The 23,591-nt window shown below is 44.0% G+C and overlaps 1 protein-coding gene across 1 annotated transcript in view; it reads left to right on the forward strand.

The window, feature by feature from the left end:
• Clic (chloride intracellular channel protein 5) overlaps positions 1–23,391 on the forward strand; it is an 89,908-nt gene extending 66,517 nt beyond the window's left edge. Inside the window, exons 4-5 of the mRNA XM_075694886.1 lie at positions 2,996–3,170; positions 19,596–23,391. Coding sequence (XP_075551001.1) covers positions 2,996–3,170; positions 19,596–19,819 — 399 coding nt within the window. The 3' untranslated portion in view covers positions 19,820–23,391. The remainder of the gene's footprint in view (positions 1–2,995; positions 3,171–19,595) is intronic.
• Positions 23,392–23,591: the final 200 nt, after the last annotated feature.

A 23,591-nucleotide genomic window follows, 5' to 3' on the forward strand; every position in this document is an offset into this window, starting at 1 on the left:
AAGGCTGCATGCACAAACCTGCACTTCACAAGGGCTTGCAGTGAACAAGAGCGAAATGCCTCCGCAGTCTCAACCATTAAAGTATTTCAAGTGGATATTATTTAGTGAAGCATGACACGGGGCAAGATTTAGTAAACTTGCCTTACCGTTGCAAAAATCAACCAAATGTACTTTGCCGCTGAAGGTTTCCTTTCTTTTTTCTTGTTCTTTATTTAAATTTGTGAAATTGGTGATTTTAAGAAGTGGAGGTAAGAACTGTGACCGTTAGAACACACCGGAAATCTACCGTATTTACTCTCATAATTATCGCACTCGCGTAATGATATCACACCCCTGCATTTTGTCGTCAAAATTCGATTTTTTTTTATTTCCCGTGTAATGATCGCACCCGGAACTTGCCACAGCAACATGTCGTGTGCCAAGTCTAGCTAATACTGATCGCGCTTACCATCTATCGAATGCTACGCAGACGACTCTTCCAAGACAAACCAAGCGGTCTGCACGCACCAGACATTCTTAAGTAGATGCCTCATTTCATTACTTTCATCACTTTCCGCACTTCCATGACTAAAAAAAGCTGCAACCAAACTTGTCTTTATTATGTGTAGTATTTTTAATGGTTGTGATCAGCAACAAAAAAGGCGCCTTTCAATTATTCTCATCTGCACTCGTGGACACGCAACAAATCGCGAGCGGCAACGATAGTAGCCACCAACGATAGTAGCCACGTTTACACTGATACGTCAAAAGTGTACCCTATTCATACGCCGACACTTGTAACACAGCTAAGATATTCGCCCACTCTTAGCTGAAACGTGCCGTATTAGGATAGTAGAGAAGACAGATGCTGCAGTTTCCGCAGCATGCCGGCCATGTGTTTCTATGTTACTGGCAGCTAAGCACGCCCATCTGTTTCTGTCACCTCAAAATGGACATCGCTACGTTATTGCTGCAAACTTGTCGATATTAACATTACTGATTACTGATATGGAAGAAACTGTTTCAATGCACGTAATCTACTCAGGAGAAAGAAAAAAAAAAATCTCGTTCGGCTTGCTCCGCCGGCCGCCATTTTTGTTTTAGTGTCCCGCAGCAAACGAGGGACGAAAAAAAATTTTTTTTCTTTTCGCGGGAAATTTAACCTGCGTAATGATCGCACCCCTGATTTTGCATCAATTTTTCTGACCAAGAAGGTGCGATCATTATGCGAGTAAATACGGTATATCTGAGCGTGGCCGCGACGCAACGGTTTGGAGTAGAAAAAGGAACTTAGCGGCGGATAGCTGTTGATGTGCCGGGGATGCACTTTTGCTGTCTGTGCTGAAGTCAGATGAATCAAAATCATCTTGCGAGTCGATGCTGCTAACACCATCACGAAATTATGGCTCGGACTCCTCTGAAGCCATGGAAATTCGCTGTTTTCGAAGGGCAGCTGAGCGCAATGTCGACGCCATGTCGGAGGCTACAAGCGCTCGTCACGTGCGGCTAAAAGGCACTTTAAAGATCCCCCGGCAGTGAAAAAAAGACACAAATGCAAAAGTAAAAAATAGTTCCTCTTTTAGGCACCGGATGGTGCTAGCTGTCCAGAAGTGTTCCAAGTGCAACAAAATTTTTAAGTTTAAATAATTGACAATATGTGATCGACAAGTATAGGTGCGGACAGGAAAGTGTTAAATAGGTACTATGTCCCGAACAGCCTTGCTGTACGAGTCCCTCAGTCCCTCGGAACAGGGCAAAATAAAATATGGTGTCAAGCGCTGCGTTGGTGAGTGCCATGATGTAGTGAGAACGCAGGACAGTTGCCGAGGAAACCTGCACTTGTTCATCTCATAGCTGAGCACAGCTGACCTCTGGTTCAGGTCATCCGGGGATTCCAGGGGACGGCAACCTATCTGTTGCAGCATCATGACTGTTGAAATACAGGTTGACCAGCTCACATGCAGACGTATCTTTATGCAGCAATGTATTGCCATGCTTTCCTCATCACTTGTGAAGAATATGCGTCATTTTTGGTGAATCCACATTCTGGCGACTTCACTCTAGACTATTCAAACTGCTAGGTGATCTTTGCCAATTCCAAATAATTGGTCGGTAACTCTGTTGTATATTAATGGGACTTACAACATTTATAAGCATTCTGAGTGAACAAGCAGAGCTTCTTTAGCATGCAGCCATGATGATATCAGTTGGGAGCAGCCAGTATATGAGCACACATTCTGAATATGTTGTGCTAGATTAGTCAAGGTGATGTAATCAAGGCATTGTGCTCCCTCTGTGGCATTTATTGCATATGTCGCGGCATGTGTTTCACACCTGTAGAAAACTGGAAGTCATCATGCAAAATGGGGATCTGAACGATCAGTTTATGAGTATGAGCCAATACCTCAAATGCCCTGATGCGGGCTCGCTGCATAATGTGTGCACCATTAGAAGTATACCAGAGCATGCTTTTTTTGCGGTCACAGCTGGGACCAGGCTGATGTAGTCTTTCTGGTCCTTTAGGTGTAATTTTGGGGTGCAATTTTAGTTCGTGTAGACCAGTTGTCATTTGTCATAAGTACGCTACTTTTGATTTAGGTATATTTTATTCTTGCCTTTATTTTTTATTTTCAATCGCTCACTGTTCTTTCCACCTCTGTAGTTTTCTAACCATTTCATATAACGTGCTTTGCTTCTTTTGTTGTGTAAGCTTGAAGTGCATTTTTTTTCTGTCAGTTAAGTGTATTTGTGTCTCGTTTTTTTTTTCCAAGTAGTGGGAGGAAGCAGCACTCAGTCAAGCTGCAGTTCTTTCTCTAGCATCCTTCTGTTTTGTACAAAAAGCGATTGAATAAAGTTTGAAGTAGTGAGGGACAGCTGCATTTCACAGGCCACCAAGGCACTTAGCTGTGGTAAACAGAAGCACTTTTTTTCCATCAGCCCTGTAAATCACATTGCATTTTTTTGGGACTCTTGTGTTCCTCAGGCTAAGAGCAGTGTACCTTCTGCGTGTTGACAGAAATTCAAGCTGATGCTGACGCGTCGGGACGAGCAGTCCAAGAAGTCTCTGCTGAACCAGCTGAGCAACATCGATGCTCATCTGCGCAAAGGGGGCTACCGCTTCCTCACAGGCGACACCATGTGCTGCTTTGACTGCGAGCTCATGCCCCGCCTGCAGCACATCCGTGTGGCCGGTGAGTGTTGCCGACTTATGCATGCATTGCGGCACTGTGTCTGCTACTGGGCACACTTAGAGTGAAATGAAACGGCACAGCTGCCTCAAGTGTATAGTTGGGATCATCTGAGGACGGCGGATATGCATACAGCTCACTTTCAGGTTTAACAAATTATTTTTCTAAGTTTGGTCTGCCTGCATTATTAATGCAACGAATTGCGATTGTAACGAGTCCGGCTTTAACAGTCTGTCGGCTACGATGGACAAAATTTTCGGGCTAGTATGTCTAGGCGAGGCATATACAACATACTTTGCTGCAGTGATGTGTGTGCACAGCGGTGCGCTATTATTTCCAGCCACATGTGCAAAGTGCAAAAGTTCACCCTGTTTAAAGAATGAATGCATTAGCAGGAAGATTTTCGCAACATTGTGCTGCGCAACGTTATCATGATATCGCATCTTTCCGCAACATTGTATCTGTGCAACAGAAGCAATCAAGTTTTTTTTCTTGTTACCATTTAAATGCGCAGAGCTTAAGGATTAAAGAGGAAGAACTGCACTCTTTTTTGTCTTCTGTGCACCGCAATTTCGATGTACTGGCGTTTAGTGAAACGTGGTTTGCTTGTGACTGGGATGCCGTACAGCTCGATGGCTACAATTGCGAGGCACTGTGTGGAAAAAGCCGGAGGGGTGGTGGCGTGGCCCTTTACATCAAAAATGAATTTTCATATAATGTTATACCCGAATACTCTGTTGTTAATCCAGATTTTGAGTCCCTTTTCATCACAGCTAACATATTCACACTTGGAGTTATCTACCGCCCGCCCTCTGGATCCTTAGAATTTTACCGTTTTTTTTAACCAATGTTGGAGTATTTTTCATCTTTCACATCGGCAGTAATTATTTTAGGGGATTTCAATAGAAACATTTTTAACCAAACGGATTTAGTTACAGAATTTGTCGATATTATATCGTTAAATGGTTTTTCGAATGTTATTGATGTTCCCACGCACATAACGGCCACTTCTGAGACTCTGATTGACGTATGCCTCACAAATCTTGATAAAAGCGATATTAATGCTGGTGTACTTACTACTGCTATCAGTGACCGTATGTCTCTCTATTTTGCTCCGAAACGCTTGGTGCATAGGGTGACACCCATAGCTACAAGCATTACTGTTAGGCCTATAACGTCGAGTTGTATTGATAATTTGTATTGTTGTATCGACAACTTGTATTGTTCATAGACTGGGGTAGATTAATGCAAGCGACTAATCCTAATGACCTCTATGATGGATTTCTTGATAAAATTATTGGAGCATATGATCGTGCGTTTCTGATCAAGATAATTAAGAAATGTAAGAAAGCAAGAAAACCTTGGATAACCCGAGAGCTATTGTGTCGAATAAAAGAAAAAAATAAACTTTTCCATAAATTTATATAACAGAGACTTGGCAGTGCTTGTAGAATTTAAAAAGATCAGAAATAAGCTGAGCTCAGATATTAAGAAGTCCAAAATTTCTTGTTATGCTAGTAAATTTGCCGAAATATATGACCCTCAGAAAGCCTGGCGCACTATCAAAGACTTACTACGGAAAACGCGAACTGACGTCCCTCAAGAAATGAAAATAGATGGGCAGAGATTAACTGGTAAGGCTCTCGCTAATGAGTTTAACCACCACTGTTTGACTTTTGGAGCGTCGGAAGGGACCACCTGTGAGGATTTTGAAACATATATGGAACACAGAACACAAACCTTATTTCTTTACCCGGTTACCGAAGTTGAAATTGCTGCTGTAGTTAAGTCTGAAAAGTAATCTTTCGTGTGGTTTCAATGGCATTAAAGCAGCCCCAATTAAAGCGGTCTCAGATTTGCTATCCGACATAGTTTGCCACTTAATGAATACTATTTTGTTGACGGGAATATTTCCGGATAAAATGAAAGTTGCTAGGGTTTCAGTTCTGCATAAAGGTGGTCCTCTTGACTGTATTTCTAACTACAGACCAATATCAGTACTTTCGCTATTTTCCAAAATAGCAGAGAAAGTTATAAATTCCAGAATTTCTCAGCATTTATGTAAGCACAACCTAATATCCGAATATCAGTACGGATTTCAACAAGGTAAATCGACGGAGTCAGCATTATTAAACATCAGAGAAAAACTTGTAACTAATATAGAAAATCAACTGTATACAATAGGCATTTTCCTAGATTTTAACAAAGCCTTCGATTCTATTAAACATCCCATACTGTTTGCAAAGTTACCTGACTAACTGTACTCAGTTCGTTGTAATTAAGAATGTACAGTCGGATACGGAATTCATAAGTTATGTGTTCCGCAAGGATCTATATTAGGACCAACAATATTCTTGCTGTATATAAACGATATCGTCAACATCCCCCAGACCACAGACATTGTCCTTTACGCCGATGATACAAATGTTTTTTTTTCACATATGATAACCTTTCGTCTCTCACTCGTACTGTTAATTTATAGCTTCAAAATTTGTCCTGCTGGTTAGATGCAAATAAACTCTTATTGAATGTTAGGAAAACCAAATACATTGTCTTCTCATCCGTTAATAAACCAGTTCACCTTGATAGCTCTATAACGTTTAAATCATGTCCATTAGAGCAGGCTTCAGAATACAAGTTTTTAGGGGTAATATTTCATGAAAATCTTTGATGGACAAGTCACGTGAATTTTATAAAAAGTATCATTGCTAAATCAATTAGAACGCTAAATCGATTTCGGACGTTGTTGCCAATAAGATTAAAACGGCAACTTTATTTTAGTACTGTACATTCCCGTATACAATATTGTCTACTAGTTTGGGGGGTTACATCAAAGTATAATTTGGAATGACTATACATAACGCAGAAGAAAAGTATACGATTCATTCAAAACTTATCTAGTCGTGATCATACATCCCCATACTTTGCCGAGAACCGGATACTTCATATAGAAATGTTATATAAGCAGCGTTTGTTGGAATTGATATTTCTCGAATTAAAAGCAAATCGTGAGCTGTTTTTTCATACATATGCAAATACGGAGGCACCATATTATTTCAGAAATAAAAACTTTGTAAAGATTAAAATGAGAACTAGATACGGGGTGCAATTATTAAAATGGCAAATTCCGAACCTACTGAATTGTTATCCATCGTTTTTAGATACAATGGAGAGTTCTCCCTCCTTGCTTGCCTTCAGAAAACTAAAATGTATTTCCTCCAACAGTTGTAATTTTGTTGTACATTTGTTTTGTTCTCTTCAAATCCAATTGTAGTCCATTGGCCTTAATAGTTCTGTCTTGTTGATCATGAATGTGTTGACTAATTCTGTCGTTCTTGCTTTATCGTGTTTGATACTCTGTACATGCATTTTTATTTGTGTGTGTTTGACATTTTGCAGTGATTTGAAGCATGTTGCGCTCATGTTGTGTGCTGCGCGTGCTCTCTGGTGTCAAAAACCTAGTCAGGTGGCTTTTAGTGCCGCCTTTTTCCTTGCTGCCAAGACAAACCACTCTTGAGCATTGTTTTGTCAATAAACACAAACAAACAAACGCCCGGCCAGCTAACGAAGAGTTTCTCGTGTGACTGCACTAGTGGGTCGTCGCCACTCTCTGCTGTCAGCTCGGTGCCAAGCAGGGGCCAAGGGTGCTGCTAGGCCTCGCCCATTTCACTACCATACCAAAGCATATGTTGTTTCAAAAAGAGCTGCTGACAATCTCGCATTGCATAGTTTTGAGAGCACCTTCTTTCTCCTTGCACCAATTTGGCCAATGATGAAGCTGGGCAATGGCTTTTCACAGCACCCAGGCCACGAAACATAGCAGTCGAGTCGTCTAGCATGTAGCGCAGTATGCTGACTGGACACAGGCTCCGAGTTCAACTTGCCCTGTATATTCAAATAACTTGCTGTCAGGCTGTAAATGAGCAGAGGGGGTTAAGCCAGGGTCCCGATTTTTATTATTCATATCATAAGATGGCCAACAAGCACTGACACCAAGGACAACATAGGGGGAATTACTTGTGCTTAATAAATGAGAAAGAAATATAAATTAACGGAAATTAAAGTACATGAAAAAACAACTTGCCACGGGTGGGAACCGAACCCACAACCTTTGCATATCACGTGTGATGCTCTACGAATTGAACTACCGCGGTGCTGTTTCCCCATCCACTTTCTTGGGTATATACATGTCCTAGTAGAAATGCGAAATGCGAAGGTTGTGGGTTCAGTTCCCACCTGCAGCAAGTTGTTTTTTCATCCCCTTTAATTTCCGTTAATTTATAATTTCTTTATTTCATTTATTAAGCACAAGTAATTTCCCCTATGTTGTCCTTGGTGTCAGTGTTTGTTGGCTTCTTATGAGATGCTCTCAGGCTAGTTGGTCGATGCATGAAGTTCGTGTAGCACAAATAAAACAAACACAACACAAAAATGGGTACCAAGCCATAAATCTCTTGTGGGCCAAACTCCTCATCCAAGGATAACTTCCTTCTTGTCTCACAAGTTGTTCCGACCGTTCCCGTGATGTTTGACCAGAGCTAGAGAAACCAGCAAGCGCTAGTACCGCATGCGTCAATCTTCAAGAAGACCACTCTTGCTGCCGGGAGTTGAGTTTTGTGGCTCCCCTGCTGAATAAATTAACTTCGGCCTACTAGCCCACGTCTCAATCGCTATTGATGACATTGTTCATTATTTCACTGGAACCTGTTTGGCGAGAAAAAACTAATTGAACTGAAACGTGCAGTTACACCATCTACACCCACAGCAGTGGTGCATTGTCAAAATGTTTTTTTTCTTAGAATCGAATAGAAGTAGACAAGTAGCGTTTTCTTCAGTCTTATAACATAATGAAGTGATCTTTTTAATACGAGTAGTTGAGTACTAGTGACAAATTATGATGAGGAGTGCTTTCATCATCGGGCTAGTACCGGAATGTCGCTGGGGGGTCTCAAATCGTGTCATACATTTATGTCAATTTCTCGGTTACTAAAGCTCTGTTCGCGATTATATTGACGCCTTAGACGTTCTAGAGCATTGTTTTATCACTTCAACTTGACTTCATAGTGACCTTTAGTGTCTTTTTAAGGGCGGACGTGGCTTTGAAAATCAACTTCCTTATTTCTTCACGGATTTTGATAAAAATTGGCACAGATGTTTAGGATGTCTCCCTGATGCTTCCATAAAAGTTTCAGAGCGATATCTTGAGAACATCTTATTGAAATATATTGAGCAGAATTTTTCTCCCTCAAACTTTCTGTAGAGCCTCGGGAACTTAGACGTGATATGTTAAAGGGACACTAAAGAGAAAAATTATTTCTTCTGTATCAGTAAAGTACCTCTCTGGGACGCCAAAAGCACCACTATCCCTAAGATAAGACACTTGGTTAGCCAGAAAAATCGCAAGAATGAGAGACAAGTGGTGACACCCCTTGAAATTCCCGCATCTGGTCGCTGTGACGTCATGGATTTTGATGGCATCTTCTAGGGCCTACTTATTTATATAGTGGTACAGATTGACTACATTGTGTCCTAAAGGAACCAAATCATAAACATGGCAAGCTTCGGGAACATTTACCCAGCCAACGTGGCCCAAATGCGAAAACATAATTTGGAATCCCCGACGTCACACTGACGTACCGACGTTGGGGTTTCACTGCGAAATTCGAATACTGATACTTCGACCGTCATTTTCTCATCTAATAATCAAACTACTACTTTGAAGTTTTCTTTTTTTTTCGAATACTGTTAGCCCTTTTCAGTCTGGTACAGGGTGGGAGGATTGACACATTTTGTCAACACATCAAGCAATGAAACAAAATAAATACATCACGAGAGGTACATTTCCAGCTTCCGTTCGAATGATTGTACAGTCATCGTGTCATCAAAAATCTGTACATCAAGGCCATTCCAGTCTTCAGTTGTCTTAACTAGGGGAGAATATTTAAAAACATCAATTCTGGCATTGTAAGGCATTAAAACATAAGGGTGATTCACACGGGGAGAGACTCTGCCAGGACGTAACAAATAGCGCGACTGATCTAAGTTAAATTTATTAGTAGAGAGCTGGTACAAAAACTTCAGTCGTGCGATTTTTCTGCGTGTTGCCAGTGTCGATAAATTTGCCCTAGCGAGCAAAGCGGTTACGGACTGTGTTTTGCGATACGCTGAAAATATAAACCGTACTTCAAGTCTCTGAATGCGTTCAAGTTGGTTAATCTGATATCACTGGTGAGGATCCCATATAACACTAGCATATTCCAAAGAAGGGCGTACAACAGCTGTATAGGCCTTAAGTTTAACTGCAGGCATTGCATGCGCCAATTTTCTTTTCAAAAATCCAAGTTTTTGCTGAGCAGATCCACATATGTTGTTTACGTGATTCTTCCAATTGAGGTTATTTGAGATGGTGACACCAAGATACTTTAGTTTTGTCGTGCTGGCTATTTGTTTGTTGCCTATAATTAAAACACAGTGGTATTTTCTTGTTCGAGACAGTCATACATGCAGTCTTTTCAGCATTAATTTCCATATTCCATTTGGAGCACCAATTGTGGATTCCTTCCAAGGAGTTATTCAGTAATTTTTGATCATCTATTGATTTCACTGGGCAGTACAATGTACAATCGTCCGCAAATAAACGAACCTCAACACTAGTATCGATATGCTCGGCTATATCATTAATGTAAATCAAGGCTAATATCGGCCCCAACACAGACCCTTGCAGTACACCAGAAGAAACGGGTAAACCTTGGGAGTGTTGGCCATTAATTTCAACAAATTGCAGCCTATTTGTCAAGTATGCCTGAATCCAATTAATAATTTTTCGTTGACCCCAAAGTCACAAAGCTTGCTGATCAGCTTGCTGTGACAGACCTTATCGAATGCCTTTGACATATCAATTAAAATTACGTCAACTTGCGCTTTCGAGTTGACTGCCTCAGCAAAGCTGTGTTGATAGACTTCTTCGAAAGCCATGCTGCTTACTGTAGAAAAGATTATTTTCTATGTACTGAACTAACTCCTTAGCAACTATGTGTTTTAGGACCTTGCATATTGTGCACGTAATAGAAATTGGGCGATAATTCCCAATGGCAAGCTTGCTTCCAGATTTGAAAATTGGTTTCACCCTGGCCGTCAGCCAGTCAGTAGGTATAATACCGCTATGAAGCGATGACGAAAAAAGCTTTTCGAGAAAGCATGCCACCCACTCAGAATAACGTTTAAGAAAAGCGCTTGGAATCTTATCCAGGCCCGGTGACTTTTTGTAGTCTAGTCTTAGCAAGGCAGCAATTATACCTTCTTTGGTGATAACAATATTGTTGCTGGAAAGATTCATGTCTGAGTGTTTTACGCCAGTACTATCATCCTTTGAAGTGAATACAGAGCAGAAGTACTCGTTAAATGCTTCAGCAAGGAGGGAGGGTTGAGAACACGACATACCATTTACAAGAACGGCTTCGATTGTGTCTCTACTCCTTGACATGTATCGCCAAAATTTCTGCGGCGATTCTTGCATATATTTTGTTAACGTATTGGAAAGGAAAAAGCTTTTAGCTTTTTTTATCTCGCTACACACTTGCGCTCTGAGGTTACCGATAGCTGTCGCGTCTCTTTGAATTCTCTGGCGTGCACGGCGCAGTCGCCGTTTTAGATGAATAATATGTCGTGTAATCCATGGGTTTGGCCTATCAGTCCTTTTTGTTTTTTGGGGAACATATTTGAGCAAACAATGATTTACGACTCCTAGGAAATGACTCCAGAGCCCATTTACGTCTTCATGATGTGGCATTTCATCAACACCGATTTCTAAGCGGTCGAGAATTGATGTGTCGTCAGCTAGAAAAAAATCAAATACTTTACTTGCCGATTTCTTAATTAAGAGTTTATTGCTGACTTTAAGAGACGAAATTACTGCTTTGTGGTCAGATATTCCTTTTTCCACATCAATTTCATAATCAAACGTTCCCTCGGATAGAAACAATAAGTCCGTCGTCGGAACTTGCCGCACATACTCGCGTTGGAGACGAGACCACCTGAATAAGACCGAGCTTAGCCATTGTTTCTAACATACTGTCTGCATGAATCCTATCAGTGGAACTTGGGATTCTTGCCTCCCAATCTACACCAGGCAAATTGAAGTCACCAGTGATTATTATTCTTGCTTTCTTACTTAACGCTGTTAGGTAATTATCAAGGCTTTCAAAGAATTCCACAGAGCTGCCAGGAGGCCTATAGATGACACCCACTAACAATACGGTATTACCGAGAAATAGTTGACACCAAGCGTTTTCATGCCCTTCAAATGACAGTAAGGGCTCGTATTTTAGTGGTTTCTTTAACAGGGGGGTAGCGCAACGCGCCTGCCTCTAGTTAATCTGTCATTGCGCAAGACATTATAGGAATGACTGCCTGCAGTGTTCTCAAACAATACTTTATTAGTCTAAACTGATTTGTTGCTCCACTTTAGTGTCCCTTTAAGTATTGACTGCATAGCTAAATGCGTGCTAAAGGTCTTGACATTCATGTCTCCTTTTTTTTTTTTTTTTTGCAGTGCCATTTTTTGTTACCCTCGCATCAAGCCCACTTTCTGAGTAGACAAATAGCCATGTCGTAAACTTGCAAACGGTCAAGATAAGAAAGTGAGAATCTCATGACCTGCATGTAGCCCAAGAAACATGACAAAAAGAAAATCGAGTCAAAATATGTTAGATGGTAACAAAGAAATCAGCTCCAGAAACTGAGCAGAAAGAAAAAGAAAACAGTTTTGAGAAAACAGCTGTTTCACCTCATCTTCAGTCCTCTAAAACGCACCAAATTTGTAGTCTTTCTAGCGTTTTGTGATGTAGGGCTTCTGGTACATGTGGCCTCTGGTCTGGTGTGCCTTCATCCCCCCCCCCTTTTTTTTTTTGATGGCATTCGTTGCTGCTGCTCTACAAAGAGCATGGTGCCTGAGTTTCAAACCGAGGTGCAGTACTCTGTGTGTGCATGAATATAGTTCCAGTGTTGTACCTGCAGGCTGCCTGATCAATAGCGGTCTCCAGTACAATCAGTGAGGCATTTTTTTATTTTCGTAGAATTGACCATGTTAATGAATGAAGGCTCTGAAAGTCAGTAGCCTTCCAAGTCGTCACCTGACAATGGCTGTGGAACTTAGGATCAGAGAGCCAGTGATAGATATGCAGCTGCTAGGTGCTCTCCAGAATTCTTTTTTTGTATGATGCCTCGATCACTTCTGCAGCCAGGTGTCTGTGCCAGCCCAAGGGGCCTAGTAAACAGAGCTCATGATGAAGTTCTTTTTATGAAGGGGTGGTATGATAGATATTGTTACAAGCTATTGTGACAATATGATAATAGATTGAATGTGCAATATGGTTGGTTGCGGGTTCGAGGTGCTGGCACGCGAAATGCCTAGCCGCAGGTACAAGCAGTCGGTGCTCGATGTGCTTAGTCACGCAGATCGAGGTGCCAACTCGCGAAATATCTAGTCTTGAAAAAGCGTTGGTTTGGGCATATTGGTATTCCATAACTTAAACGTTTTTAGCGCACAAAAAGGGACGAGAGACAGAAGTACGACGCGGACACAGCGCTGTGTCCGTGTTGTACTTCGGTCCCTCGTCCCTTTTTGTGCGATAAAAATGTAAAAGTAATCTAGTCTTGGGCTCGAGGAGGCGTCACTCAATGTGCTTAGTCTCACAGTCCGAGGAGTCGACGCTTAAAGGGACACTAAAGGTTACTATTAAGTCAACGTGGACTGTTGAAATACCATCACAGAAACCTCGAAACGCTTGTTTCGTGCCAAGGACAGACTTATTTTAAGAGAAAATGCGTTCTGAAGCGTCCGCGTACCTCTAGCGCTGTTCAAATCGCCCGCCCTCCGATCGAGGAGTACTGACATCATGGTCTCGCAGTGACGTTGCGCCATCGGTGAGTAGAACGGCGTCCGCAGACGGCGCTACGGCTTTTCTGCGCAAAACGCGAACGCGCGGCCAGAAACAGAGCCAAGACAGAGCCGACAGCAGAGCGAAAGCGGGAGTATGGTGGCTAGCGGAAGGAGGAACGAATTACGTCCCACATTACGTCCCATGGCACATGGAGAGTCCGTTTTCGTTAAACTATAGGCTGCGGCGAGCTCGCGGCGTGGTCTGTGAGAAGCGACGAGCCTTTTAGCACTCGCAACAGGGCATAAAAATGTGCGAATCGACGCAAAACTCGGCCTAGAAACGTGCTTCGCCACAGCCAGGGCTCAATACGACCCAAGCTGGCACGACCCAGATGTCGTTTCCCGCACCGCCACCAGGCTCCTCTACTATACCTCAAACTCCAGCGCAAGGCGCCCATAAGCTGGTACTTCATTCTATGACGCTAACTTCGACGCTCGTCGCAATGGACCCTGACACCGACAGATTGGCTCGCGATGGTGGGCTCAACTTCAGCAATTTGAGCACCGACGAGCGCGACCTGCTGCTGAGGGCTCGCACTGCCGGCGTCGTTGCGTACTACGACGGCGGCAACGAGGGCTTCCCACGACATCACATGGACGTGGCATTCTCGCTGCTTGTTCCAAATGAAAGTTTCGCGAGCCAGCAGAACCCTCACAGCATGACGCGATAACGAAACTACTGAAGCTCCAAAGCGTGCGCGGCGCAGAGTCGAGCACGCAGAGTCGAGCGAAAACGAAACCTTTCGAACACCCATATTACTGAAGGGTAACGTCAAAATGTTATTTTTTCTTAGAATCGAATAGACGTAGACAAGTAGCATTTTTTTCCGTCTTATAATCGAATGAAATTATATTTTTAATATGAGTAGTTAAGTATTAGTAACACAAATTATGAGGAGTCCTTTCGTCATCGGGCTAGTACCGGAATGTCGCTGGGGGGTCTCAAATCGTGTCATGCATTTACCTCAATTTCTCGGTTACTAAAGCTCTGTTCGCGATTATATTGACGCCTTAGACGTTCTAGAACATTGCTCTACCACTTTAACTTGAGTTTCTGGTAACCTTTAGTGTCCCTTTAATGTACTTAGTCGCGTAGTCGGAAGCGTCGATGCACAAAATGCTTAGGCGAGGGTCCAAGATGTCCGCGCGCGATGTGCTTGATCGACGAGTCGGAGACTCCTATGTGCAAAATGCTTAGCTGCGGCACGGGAATTGCGTGTGCGATGTGTATGGTTATGAATTCCGAAACACAGTGCTGAAAGGCCTAGCCGCATGTCCGAGGATTCTGCTTGTGAATCTTGGTCGCGAAGTCGGCATCGCCGATGCTCGGAATGCTTAGCCGCAGGTCTGAGACATCCATAAGCGTAGGGATTGGCCATGCTACAGTGATGGCCACATAGCGCCCGTTTTGACACGTCGAGATTACGTCAAGTGGAGACTTCCAGGCTGGCAAGGGGCAAAGAGCCGAGCAGATGACGCGAGTGCCGGGCCAATGGTGAACCATGCTGGAGTCATGTGGCGGGCGCGGCCTATCGCAGACTCTGGCACGACCTTAAATTATTTGCTTTTTGTGTGCTTGTTTCTGTACGGAGGAGATAGCTGAAGCGGCAAATTTGAAGACTGAGAAATGCGCTTTCCAATGGGACCAAGATGGCTGTGCTCGGTTGTGCTGTTCCAGATATATTGTGGCTTGAAAAACGCTGTTCTTTCTTGATTTCTGCTATATTTTTCACCACCTTGGCTGATAAAACAAATTTTTTTAGAGCACTTCTACATGGCTTATAGGCATGATATTTCGGAATCAGATAGAAAGAGTTATAGAAACAATGTGATTTACAAAAAAATCAATTTTTTTTGCCATTTGTCACAATGCGAAAGCCACGTCCCCCATTAAAGAACCCCCGGTGTTCAATAGGAAACTGGAGTATACCACTACAGCGTGCTTCACAATCACATTGATATTGGCACGTAAAACGGAGTGTGCGAATGCCAAATACAGTCAACGTCTGATTTTTCGAATTTCCAAGGGACCACAGAAACATCCATAAAATCGAGCAGTCCAAAAAAAAAAAAAAACGCATGCAGAAAATGCACCATTCTGTAGGTATTTCTCGGATGGAGAGGGTCAAGGACGGAATATCAAACTTGCATAACTCTGCCAATCCATCTATGAGGTGGCTCTGAAAAGAGCCAGTTATAAAATTTTTTTAAAGTCTGGCAGCACAGGTGCCATCGGTGTAGCCGACACTATCGTTAGCTGGGTCAACGCTTCCTGTTACCGCCTTAGTGGCGCGAAAAAATCGATCCTCTTTTGCACGATGTCCCACTTGAATGCGATGATGATTGCTTCAATTTCAGCCAGGATATTGCTGTACACTGATGACATCAGCACTGCTCGCGTCAACTCTGAGCTCGTCAGCTGTGCTGGTGCTGGCTCTTCATTCTCATTGTCGAAGTCATCCGAATCCACCGTCTCTTCACAGACTCGTCTGTTACTCCGCACACCGAGATCTTGGTCGGCATCGGCGAATCTTTCAACAGTTATCCCAGTTGGAATCAAAACACCAGCCATGCACAGGTCGTCGAACACTAAGTCCATGGAAGGATATTTATTGCACATACTCATTCTCTCCAGCAAGACAACTTGCTGAGTGTGAAACCCTCGTTGCGAAAGCAGTTGCGAAGCATCTCTTGTGTAACTGCCTTCCATGAGTGCACAAGCATGCAGATAGCAGACCTAAGGTCAACTGTGTAGCTTTTACCGCTGTCTGAGCACAGCATCATGCGTGTGAGCAAGCATGGTCTCTACAGAAGCTTCAGGTCATAGATCACGCCTTGTTCCATTGGCTGCAGGATTTAAACAGTGTTCGGCAGCAGAAATTCCATGTGTGTATAGCTTTTAGGTCTTCTATGTGGCTTGTGCAGCACAGTTGTCCACAAACAGCACAACTTCTTGATTCTGCTGTTTGAACCTTCTTCCCAACTTGCAAATGTGCACTTTGAATAACCGCTGTGTTATCCAGGCCTGCTTATTAGCCTCGTGCTGAACAGGTAGGGTTCCCCCTTAAAACACCCTTGATTCTTGGATTTCCCTATGACGAGCATCGGAAGCTTCTTACTGCTCGACACGTTGCTGCCGACAAAGACGGTCAGTCGCTCTTGCTGTGTTTGCCACCATGAGAGGGGTCACCAGCAAATGCAAGCATTTTCTGTGGGAGCATTCTGTAGAACAATCCAGTTTCATCGCAGTTTAGAATGTTCTCAGACGCAAACAAATACAGCGAAGACTGTAGCTCTCCATTCCAGTACTGCACGACCACTGAATCGACAGCACTGCTTTCTCTGCACAACTTTTTGAACTTGAGGTCATTGTGACTCTAAAATTTCTGAGCCACCCATGCAGTCGAACCCAGCAATATAGAACTCGCAAGAAAACGCCTATCAGTTTGATATAGTGCATAATTTAATATAAGCCTGCTAAAGAATTGGTTGCCTTAAAAGCACATACCATTTATAAGATCACTTTATTGATGAAATTTAGTTTCGCATTAAACAGTCCTGCATTTTCTTCTGCTTGGGCAATTTCGCTGCCTGCGATGCGCGCACTTCCCCACATTGTCTAAGTAGTCCGAGCAGCTGAGGCCACAGCCTTCTACATTCGCGCAAAAGCACCAGACTAGAGCAAGTGCACCAATCACGTCGGAGGATGTGGGCGAAGGACAGTCATGGCTTTCCTCATTGCGCACACTTTCATTTGTGCTCGGTACGTCGTCGGCAGTCTTCGTTTTTGGGCTCTCCCGTGGTCGCGACACCATCTGCACTCACTAACTCGTCTCCCGTTGATTCGTCAACGGGTTCCGGAAATTCTGACAGCTCGCTCCAAACTTCGGCAACACCAGCAACGGCTTTGTCTCACTCATCAAAATTTAATCATCACCGGGCACGCGGAAGCCGGCACATCTGAAGCAATTTCGAATTAACCACTCGTACACGGCCGTGCGTACATGTCTGGCGCCACGAGCACCAGGTCGCGAGTTTGTCCACTTTAGACCTAATCTCCCCCTTATTCCAAATCGTGCTGAGAGTGCCCCTTTGACTCATGCGCTCTGCGGGGCGTCCGACTTCTCACCGCATTCGACCCGATTTATGATTTCTAGCCTCACAGTGAAAGGCAAATTCTGCCGCTTCATCACGGCAATACTGCAGGAGAAAGCCCACAAGGCATAAACACAATGAACCCACGTTCATTTGAAGAATCGCCAGCCGTTTGTGCGTAGGCCCGAGTAGAGCAGGCATGAGAGAGAAAATATGGGGGCTTTTGCTCCTTGAATATATATGACTGCCTAGGCCCTATGGAGGAAGTATCTTAGCGCATGCTGTATGCGTTTGTCCACTAGACATGCCGGCATTGCGGAGTGCGGCCAAGTTTGTTTACATTCCGCCACTGGCTGCCGGCGTGGTGAGGCAGTGGGCACGGACGCCCAATTTGGTGATCGCTGTGTCTGAAGAGGCAATGTTCTGACTGGTGTTGTATAAGTCGCGGGTCACTTTTTTCATTGCGACGATAGATTTGATATTTTACAAGCACTGCTCCAGGAGGGCACATGTAACTGGCAAACGGAGGAGGCCTCAGGAGAGCACCTGAAGTTATAATAAAGCAGGCAGCGCAGGATCTCTAGGGAAACCATGGTGTAGCGGGGGGACCAAAGCTGGAAGCAGGGCGGCCCGTGGGTTGCGGTCGTAGGAGCTTAAGCGTGCCAGGGGGTGTTCGCATAAAAAATTGGCTGTCTGCTATTGTGGACAGCCGATATTATACAACCCTGGCACATGCAGGCCTCGGCGAGCCCCAACCCACGGACCAGTCCAGATTCTAGGTTTGGTGCCCCCTTTGCCACTTTGGTGTCCTGTAAGTGCCGCCAATAATGCGAAATAGTGACACATTGTTACAGTTGGTAAAAAACACAGTTGAGTAAACATAATTACACCAAGCCGCCAACTTGGGACACTAAGTTCAGCACTACCACACCCTGCAGCTGCTGCAACACCAGTCAGAACTTTGCCTCTGAAGGTATGTCTGACAGAATTTTTCGTGCCTGCGTTGCTGGTGCTGAGTCGGTCATCGTCACTGGCAGCATTTCAGCCAATTGCGTTCAACCGTGGTTGCTAAGGTGCTCTGCCTTCTAGATTTTCTATATATGCAACCCGGGCTCTACTACGGTCGCTACTACTCCCACAGAAACATCTGTGATGTTATTTACAAGGTACATTGCCATAAGGCACGACAAAGCTATGATCTGCCTCATGGCTGACTTAGCACAAGTGCCGCAGGTGCGAGACAGTCTGTTCAACACAGCGGTCGCCAAATCGTATATTAGTGCCTGCTGCCTCACCTATTTTAGCACGCCTGCAGCCAGCGTCCAAGCGTCAACAAACTCGACCCAGTCTGCATTGCTGGCACGCGTAGAGACAAATGCCTACAACACGCGCTAAGAAACCTCCTCTGTAGTGTCTAGGCAGTCATATTGAAGTAACAAAAGCCCCTGATTTTCTCTCCCGCGTCCGCTCTTACTCGCGCCTGCGCACAAACGGCTGGTGATCCCTCAAACGAATGTCTCGTCAATGAACCCAAATAGCAGCGAGACAACTCGCGCTTGCGCCATCTTGCACGACAAGGGTACCAGAGCCTCTGATTGGCTGTCTGAGCAAATGCTGCAGGCGGGCCAGGGTCATTTTTTGCAGGGGGGTGTCGACCTATCGCAGAACTAACCAAACATGGATAAACACAAAAGGCTATGGTCATAGCTAAGGTTGGCCAGGGCTGCCAACATATTGGTGTGCGAGAGGGCTAGTTTGAGGTTTCCATACAATATGCTGGACGCAGTGCTATGGCTGGCTACAGCCAGCAGAATCGGTGTGTGAGAGATGCTGAGAGATGACCAAAATGGTGGTGCAACAAATGCTGCTTCGTATCTGTGATTAGGGGTAAAAAGTCCGTCAAATTGGACAGCAAAGGGTGTGAGCATCCAAAGTTTCAGACATTTTTATACATTGGCTCTATGGGATACATGACGGTGCTGCGAAGGAGTCCTAATTATCGGGCATGTCTGGAAAATTGGTCGACCAGAAAATCTGAGGTTGGACTGTAGATATATGTTGATTTGGCTCAAAACTATGAGCTTTAGTCATCGATGCCTGATTAGGCTCGATTTTTGCCAAAAACAACGAAGTGAAGCACTCGCATGACGTGTGGCATTGCTCAGGTCTCTACCTCGAATATTCGAAAAACTGAATAGTAGATGTTTGGTTCAGAATCAGAATCAGAATTTATTGTTAGAATTTGGGTGAAATTACAAGTATTTAGTATGCAGGAGGAGGTCCCATAGTCAAAGACTGTTCGATGATGGTTGATTATTTGTACGCCCCTACATAAAACCCCTCAATTTTATTTAACACTCTTAAGTTCTGAGGTGACTATTCTCCCTTTGCAGGCAAGTACTTCGCGGACTTCGAGATCCCACGCATGCTGTCGGCACTGTGGGGCTACATGGGTCACATGTACCAGTTGGATGCGTTCACCCAGTCGTGTCCTGCTGACCAGGACATCATCAACCACTACAAGCTGCAGCAGAACACCAAGGTGAACAAACACGAGGAGCTCGAGACGCCCACCTTCACCACGTCCCTGCCGGCCGAGCTCAACAACCACCACTGAAGTGGCCACCCTTCTGTCCTTCCTCCTCTCCCGCCCGTCCTTTACGAGATGATGATGCAGCACATCGAAAAACGGCCAGCAGTACTTGCGTCATCAGAGCAGCGTTGTTACTGGCTGTCACTTGTATTGACAGACCTATTGCATACCCCGAATTGGCGGTGTTGACTGGTACCGGTACAACTAGCAGCATTTTGTGCGTTTAATTGTAGGAGCACCAGAGCCTGTAATGCAGTTTGCGAATCCAGCGCCTCTTCTGCAGTGTCGTTCACATGGTAGGGGTTCGAGAATCGGTGCAAACTTGACAGTGCTGTGGCAGTGGTGTCGGCTTTGCGTTGCCAAATGTTTGTGGCAGCCATTGCCCATGCACCCCAACTTGACAGACGTCCTGACGCATGTACTACTGCAAGGCCAACATGCAGGCACGCATTTCCGCATTCTGGAAAAGAATGCAGTACCATGTTTGAAGATGTAGGCCGAACTGACGTGTGTTGCTAGAAATATCTGTGGCTGTATTCTTGTACCCTGAAGTAATGTTGATATAGCAAACAGCAAAAACAGGACATAAGATTAAGGGGACAGACAACATCGGTCCCGTGTCCAGGGCCCAGGTCATCTGCTTATGTTGTTGTACCAACAAGCCTGGCTAACAACCATTTTGCAGTACTGTAGACATTATACATGGAAAGAAAAGGGAGCTGTGGTTGGTTGTATCACAAAAGGTTGAGCGACCTTGCAAGAACACTGGTTCTAAAATGAAGACATGCTGTGTGGATAAGTGCCTGTAGCAGCAGCCAGTGCCTTGCTAAAGTTGAAGCCTGATATGTCAAGCACGGTTATAACGAATCATCAAATACAAGAAAAGTACTTTTGTGTCCGATGCCACTTTGTTCTAATGAAGTTCCACTGTATTGACTTGAACTTTCACAGCCACAGTTATGGAGGAGTCCTATACCAGTTGTTCCACTGAAAGGAACTAGGTGTGGTGCTAGCTGTGTTCTTTGTTGAGCAAAATGATTACTTCATTCCCCTCAACGTTTTGCTGCTCTTGACTTCTGCAGCAGTTGTTATCTTTGCCTAAGTGTTAACGACGTTTGAATTATGTACTATCGTGCTCTTCGTTTTCTCTTAACCAGCCTTGGACAAAAATCTACCGAAGAGGGAGCTTGTAGAGGAAGGGTTTGCAAGTACAGTTAAACGTAAAAGTTCATGGGCCGCGCTATCTGAGAAAAAGCTGAATATCTTCGCATCCTCGGAATGCAGCCCAGTATTACATTTCCAGCCTACTAGCATATGCAAACAACTGTGCTGTGCGGTACTACTACCTACGTTTGCAGGCTGCTCAGGAATTCAACGTTTTCTTGCATCCCATGGTCCATGAATTTTGTGGTTGACTATACAGTGGACAGAGTCGATGCCACCTGTCCACACAGGTAATTTCCAGTGAACTTTTGTCTCCCGGTAAGCTGCTGCCGTTCCTTCTCTTTCTTTTTTTGTTTTAGTGTTTTGCCTCTTGTTTTTCTTTTTTTTTTTTTTTTTTCAACCGTCTCATATTTGTAGTTTTACTGGTCAGTCTTGTTTTGTATTTTCTTTTCTCCTGTTAGGAGGGAATTTTTATCGGCAAGGTGGCTGCCATATGTCGGCCATTTAAGGCTTAGAGGTCAAGAAGCCCGCAGTGAAAATTGGCACAGCAAGCAACAGCTGCCTTGCTGGCTTGTCAGCATTTTCTGAGGCATGTGAACCTTAAATTTAGTTAATATATTTCAATTTTTTTAAAGTGTGCTTGGCGTTCCTTTTGTTCTATAGTCCATTGCAGTTGCAACCTTGAATCTTCTGGGGCTGTGCTTAATGCAAAGCAGCTGCACACTGAAGCAGTCTGAAGTGCAGCCTGGCAGATCCACCAGCATTGTGTGGTTTTATTAAGTGCAGCTCTCTTGTGGAGTGTTTTGAACATGTTGAAAAAAAAAAAAGGCTGCATAGAAGTTACTGGTAACTTCCCTGCGGAAAAGAGAACAAAGAGCTGTACAAAACCTGTAGGAGAACTTTCGTCTGCCTCTTTAACACTCCAGACTGCCATGGTGGAGCTGGCACCCTAGCATGTGCTTTAAACATCAGCCTGAGGACAGGAGAGCCTGTCCAACTTACTTTGGAGTGCACAACGCGTTGAGCAGTTTTCTACTTTGATATACCATGTGCCATCAGAGTGTACTGAGCTGATGCATGAATCGAGCTCCCATGTTCTTTAGCACGCACCACAGGGGCCACTCCCAGTGGTCTTGGGACATTCTCTTGAAGTGCCACCTTTGTATTGGGGCAAGCCTATATACTGTCGCCTGGTGTCCCTAACTTGTCGGTCATGCCATTCGTCTCATCATTGCCTTGTGGATTCTGTCATGCTTTCAAAATTAGGCTTTCTCGTTTTGTGAGCCACTCTGTGCCTTTGTCCCCCCTTTTTCTTTTCGTTTCTATGAAAACCGGCAGAGATAACTAGTTGTAGATATACACACATGTACATAGGACTTCTGTGTCTTCCTGCTCCGGGTGACACGTCCGTGTTTGTTATCCTAGACAACAATAGTGTTTTGAAAAAGAGAAAGATGACTTTTCCAAAGTGAAAAAGCTTTTATACATGTGACATGCTTAGTTACTGCCGCATGCCGCATTATCACTGCACAATTTAGGCGATTGTATTCAGGTGAAAAGTATGACGACCTTACACATTGCAGCAGCCATTCGTCATGCACACATTAAAATGTCCTCCTTAGCTTTTGTTGCTATTGTGTGGCTTTGTTGACACAATGTCGGATGTTCTGCCTGAGCTTTAGATTTGGCACGGTGTGCTGGACAACGTTTGAAGACTGGAAGAACTTTGAGTTGCGCCTCGAATCTTGCTTGCAGAGCCCCTTAATGCCATGTGTTGCCTTTGCGAATCATTGCTGGATGGACTTTTTAACCTGCACATGTCTGAAAGCAGGCACTGGTTGAAGAAAGTTGCAGAGAAGCTAAATATATTTCAATTTTAGCATGTTAGGCTAGGATTATAGCTGTGCAGCGAAATGCAGGATGGTTGTTGCTGTCATTGTGCCACTCCACAAGGATCACTGCTGAGGATGTTGCAGCATCGTTCAGGTTGCTGCTATAGCCTGACATTGCGAACTCCATAGCTTGTCCTTGCCAGATTAACGTGTGAGCATGGTTCACCCAAGTCCAACACTGGAGGCACAATGTAGAAAGCTTGCATTTGTTCCTAGGTGAGCAAATTGTGTGTGCAAAATGTTGGGGTATCGTTATGTGGATGTAATATGCATGCGATGCATGGTGGCAAGTTAATTGTTTGTCAAAGGACATGCTAACGCCCAAACTACAAGAAGCTGTTGTGTAAGGCACGTGCATAAATTTTGATGATTTATTCAGAGAACAACTTCTAAAGCTGTTCAAAAATACTTGTATAAAAGCCTGAATTTTGTTTTCTTGCGTGAGTGTGTGTGTGTGTGTGTATGCGTGCATGGAAAGATTTTGCACACTGAGCAGTTTGTAATGCTTGTATGCAACAATAAATTCCACACAAAAAAGGATACCAGCTTGTTTTCTGTATGGCCTTGACAGGCACTTAAGAAATTTCTCATGTTGATTCTGTTCAGCCATGTTGGAACAAAAAGGAAAGTCTAATTAGTGGAAAGATATCTGTAGCAGATAGGAGGATAATATATCTTCACCATGCGATAGCACATAAATTGCTTAATGCCCGATAAAAGTTTCAAAAAGTTCCAATTTC

Source organism: Dermacentor variabilis, chromosome 6, assembly GCF_050947875.1.
Source record: "Dermacentor variabilis isolate Ectoservices chromosome 6, ASM5094787v1, whole genome shotgun sequence".
Taxonomy (NCBI): Eukaryota; Metazoa; Arthropoda; class Arachnida; order Ixodida; family Ixodidae; genus Dermacentor; species Dermacentor variabilis.